General features: G+C 46.1%; 1 protein-coding gene across 1 annotated transcript; it reads right to left on the minus strand.

Annotated features, from left to right (window-relative positions):
- Positions 1–568: 568 nt before the first annotated feature.
- Positions 569–2,454, minus strand: lingo3a (leucine rich repeat and Ig domain containing 3a). The gene has a single exon (XM_085928135.1). The coding sequence runs from the start codon at positions 2,452–2,454 to the stop codon at positions 622–624; it is 1,833 nt and encodes a 610-aa protein (XP_085784261.1). The 3' UTR covers positions 569–621.
- Positions 2,455–4,483: the final 2,029 nt, after the last annotated feature.

Below are 4,483 nucleotides of genomic sequence, written 5' to 3' on the forward strand. Positions count from 1 at the left end.
CAAAAAACTTTTAAAAAAAAAAAGGAATTTGATATCCTAAACACAGTTGCTGAGGTTTAAAAAGTCTACACACCCCTGTTCAAATGCCATTATTTTTTTAGTTATACATGATACCAAGACAAAAAAAACTGACATATGGAAGCAAAAATAAACTGAGATAATGTGGTTGCACAAGTTTGCACACCCTCTTATAACTGGTTCTATTTTATTTGGCTGTTTCGAATGCACAGATTACATAGAAACTCATTAAAAGGGAGTCAGTTCACACCTTGTCAAAGCACACTTGGATATACACATTTACACTTTCTTCATGGTTTCGTATGACTCAAGTCTGTTTTTCTCCCAAAATGTCACGGCAATGTGTTAAATGTTGAAAAGCACAAACAGCAACTGATTAATGTCCTTGACATTTAAAAACAGCATGAGGCAAAAGAACACTATACAATTAAGTGCAATCGGTGTGTGTGTGTTTTGGGGGGGGGGGGGGACTTATGTCCTCTCAACATTCACATCTTAAGTGATCTCAAGCAAGGCAGTCATCTTTCAGGTGTCCAAAATTGCTGTCGGGAATGAGCAAAGTAGCAATTAAAAAAAAAAAAAAGTAAATGCTCTCCTGGAAGATCAAATCATCTTCATGTTGAACTTGCGGGCACCGCCCTGCCCTCCGCTGGTGGCTGGCCCGTCCACCTTTCGGAAAGAGTATTCAACGGAGAAATTATTTTTGTGCTGTCCTCTCCCACGACTCCACACAAAGAGGAGGATGAAGCAGAAGAGGACAACCCCCAGGAACATGATGCAGCCCATCGCCGTGGATATGAGGATGGTCTTCAGGTCCAGAGTGAACTTGAGGAAAACTTTGGTGTCGTTCAGGTTCGTGTCGTTAAGGTCCCCGGCGTAGTAGGTACGGTTAGCCACGAGGGCGGCATCGAGTGGCAACCCGCTGACTGTGAGTGTGGCAAAGTAGGTGTCGTTCCCTCCAGCGTTGCTCGCAATGCAGATGTAGGTTCCGGTGTCCATCACCTGGGCGTACCTTATTTCCAAGGTACCTTCCTTTAACACCGTCAAGCGGCCGCTGCTCTTTGTAGTGATGCGACGCCGCTGCGGAGATATCCAGAAGATCACCGGGGTGGGCTCACCCTCCGCCCTGCAAACGAAGGACACCACCTGACCTTCGCGAGCCGAGATTTGCTGCAATTTCCTATTTCGGATTTTGGGCTTCTGGCAGGTGAAATGCTCAAAGAGAGCAGAGTCAGAGAAAGCGCCCAAAGCCCGGCCCTGCACCTCCAAGGGCGTCGTACACACCGGGGAGGCGTTGTCAAAATTCAGTGTCTTCCTGCGTTGAAGGATCCAAAGCAAGCGGCAGTCGCAGGCCAGAGGGTTGCCGTCCAATCGGAGGGTCTCCAGAGTGTTGACCGACTGGAAGGCTCCTTCCTCCAAAGTCACCAAATTGTTAGCGGAGAGGTTCAACAGGCGGATTTGTCGGAGACCGCCCAGGGCGTACGGCTGAACTGTCACCAGCCTGGTGTTGACCAGATGCAGTTCCTTCAACCGGAGCAGGTCTCGCAGTGACCAGGATTCCAGAACCGAAATAGGGTTGAAGGACAAGTTGAGGGTGGTTAGGTGGGAGAGACTTCGTAGGGCCGATGTGGGCACGGAGGTGATGTTGGTATGAGTGATGGACAGCCATGACAAGTTGAGACCCTGGAGGCTGTGGGGGGTGATGTACTCTAAAAAGGGCCAGTGATCAATCTCCAGGCCCCTCAGCTTTCCCAGTTTACGGAAGTTCTGGTCTTCTAAGGTGGAGATGCCGAGGTAGCGGAGCCGGAGGGTTACCAAGTTGTGAAGGTACGACAAAGACTGACTGGAAACAGAAGTCAAGTTGCACCTCTCGATGGTCAACTCTCTCAGTGTCACCAGACCCAAAAAGGCCTTGTTGGAGATATAGACCAGATCATTATCACCAACTTCCAGGTTCCTCAGATTCTTTAGATCTTGGAAGGTAAAATCCAAAAGAATCACAAGTTTATTCCCACTTAGATCCAGAGAGGTCAGGTTTGAAAGGTGTGAGAAAGCCCCGATGGGGATCAGTTTCAGTTGGTTCCCCCTCAGAGAAAGCGACTGCAGGCTCTGGAGACTCGAAAAGGCATTCGGTTCCAGGACGCTGATCATATTCTCACCGAGATCCAGCTTCTCCACGTTGGGAAAGGACAGCAGGTCGCCTCGCTCCACCCAACGCAGCTTATTTGCACTCAGGTCCAGGATCCTGGTGTCCATCGGGATACCGTCCGGCAGCGCAGACAGTCGCTTACCGTGGCAGGAGACGGTCTTAAGCTTGGCTATGCACTCGCAGCGTTGAGGACATGCTTGACCCCGGGCGGGCCACACATGGCGCATCACCAGTAGGATGAAGAACGGCAGGAGCCAACTCACATCCTGTCTGAGGATGACCCCCATGGCACCCCTTCTTCCTCCTCCTCCTCCTCTGAGCTACAATCACTGGGCCAAACACCTGAGAAAACAAGATGGAGGGGACTAGGTTAGTTAACGGACGGATATCACAAAGAAAAAACATTGTCGTGGAAGAAAACGAAGAAGCTAGGCTAACTGTTAGCTTTCCTGGCTAACTCCCCATTCCATGTCCCAATCAAAGTCTGCGGCTCTGCTAAAAATCTAATTTTAGCTAGCTTAGTCCAAACATAGCATTGCATTCTATCCAGGTTAGCATTAACAATTTGTATAAATTTGATCTTCTGATTACACATAGCGATCAAAACATCACTCGCTATGCTACTTCGCAAAATGACCTATCACAGCAGGTGTGAAGCCGGCAGTTTACGCCTTGTAAATAGCTAAAGGCCAAAAAGCCAGTGATCAAAGCGTGTCAGGCTGGATATATATCACACACAACACAACCCAACTGAGACGCATACAATTCTAAAGTCTTCCTTTTATATCCATCGGGCTATGGATTGATGTTTGCACATCCTTTTATATGCTCAACCCTCCCGAAATATCACCAGACACGCTTTGAATAGTGTGTTGAAATCTCCAAGGACAGAAAATAGAGACAAATGCTTTTAATGAGCAGATGAGTTTGACACGATACAGCAAAAAAGGAAAGTGGCTTGTACGGGCGTTTAAAATGATCACCTGCTCCCGTTTCAGGCAATTTAATGACTCCTTCAACGTCAAGCGGTAATTTGCAATTCATCTAGACTCAAAGATGATTATGGAATGAAATTATATGACTGAAAATGCTGATGGAGGGGGCGGAGCATGGGGACACAAAAATGGCACAGACGTTCAAGGAACACCGCTATTTTGTTTTTTCAGGAAAGCTATCACTCTCCAGCTCGATTTTCTTTCATATTCTCTTTAACTAAAATCCATCTTGCAAATGTGAAACATGTCAAAAGTACCGCCATGATTTATTAGTCACATTTCCACACGAGCTGGTCAGAGGGTGCCCGGGGCCCGGTCCCAGTAGAAGAGAGCGATGTTGACACATTACGTTACTTCAGCGCTCACTCAAATGCTGGTGACAGAATAACGGAACCAAAGAGTAACTGGACCTGACACGCTGTTTTGTTTATGCGGCTAGTTGGAAAAAATAAACCAACAAGTTCCTTCAACATTTTCTTCCACCCCCAAAATTACATTTTTAATTTTGAGTCTGAGACTGTGAAAATCATCAGAATAATTACCTGTGACATTTTTCTCCAATATTTCCACCTTCAGGGGATTACTAGATCTACTTCATCTAACTTTTGCTTTGACGTTAGCAGCCGGCTGACATTTGTTTTTTGGTGTAAAATCTTGGCTGTGTAATAATAGTCTGACATTCACCTGTTCCTAATAATGCGATGAACTTTGATGATACCCACAATGTCGCACCCACCCCTTTCCTGTACTACACAAAATCTCTTTCAAGAGCATATCTGCTAGTCATTGCTCATTAATAAATTGAGTTGGGGTCATGGGGTCAGACAAGTAGGACGTCAAGGTGTGTGACGCAGAAGGACCCGATACCTGCACACGATTTCGACTGTCTGCACGAACACGTTTGAAAACGAACCCCGCGTGTTGACATTTGAAATACTCTTCTCATATCTCGGAATAATAATGAGCACACAAAGTTCACTTTGCATATAGAGATCGACAGCTATGACTGATGTTGTCATGACAACGGGTTCATACGTGCTTCACTGTTGAGGCCGTAATCAGAAATTGGACAAGGAGATATTCCTCAAAAGAAAGAGGGGAGAATGGTGCGTAAAATGTTGTCAGACAACAGATGCTGTCACACATGTGACTGAACATTAAACCACCTTGCGATGACAATTAGTTCAGTTACTTGAAACAGAGTTCTCCAGATAACCATGTGGAAGCCATCTGTTCTGGCAAATTACCAGCACTGCTTGTAAAATATTTTTTTGTTACACACCCCAGGAAGAAGAAATTATTTTGCCCCAATAATTAACCC

The sequence above is a fragment of the Syngnathus leptorhynchus genome, chromosome 13 (genome assembly GCF_054491065.1).
Source record: "Syngnathus leptorhynchus isolate UIUO chromosome 13, UIUO_Slep, whole genome shotgun sequence".
NCBI classification, from domain to species: Eukaryota; Metazoa; Chordata; class Actinopteri; order Syngnathiformes; family Syngnathidae; genus Syngnathus; species Syngnathus leptorhynchus.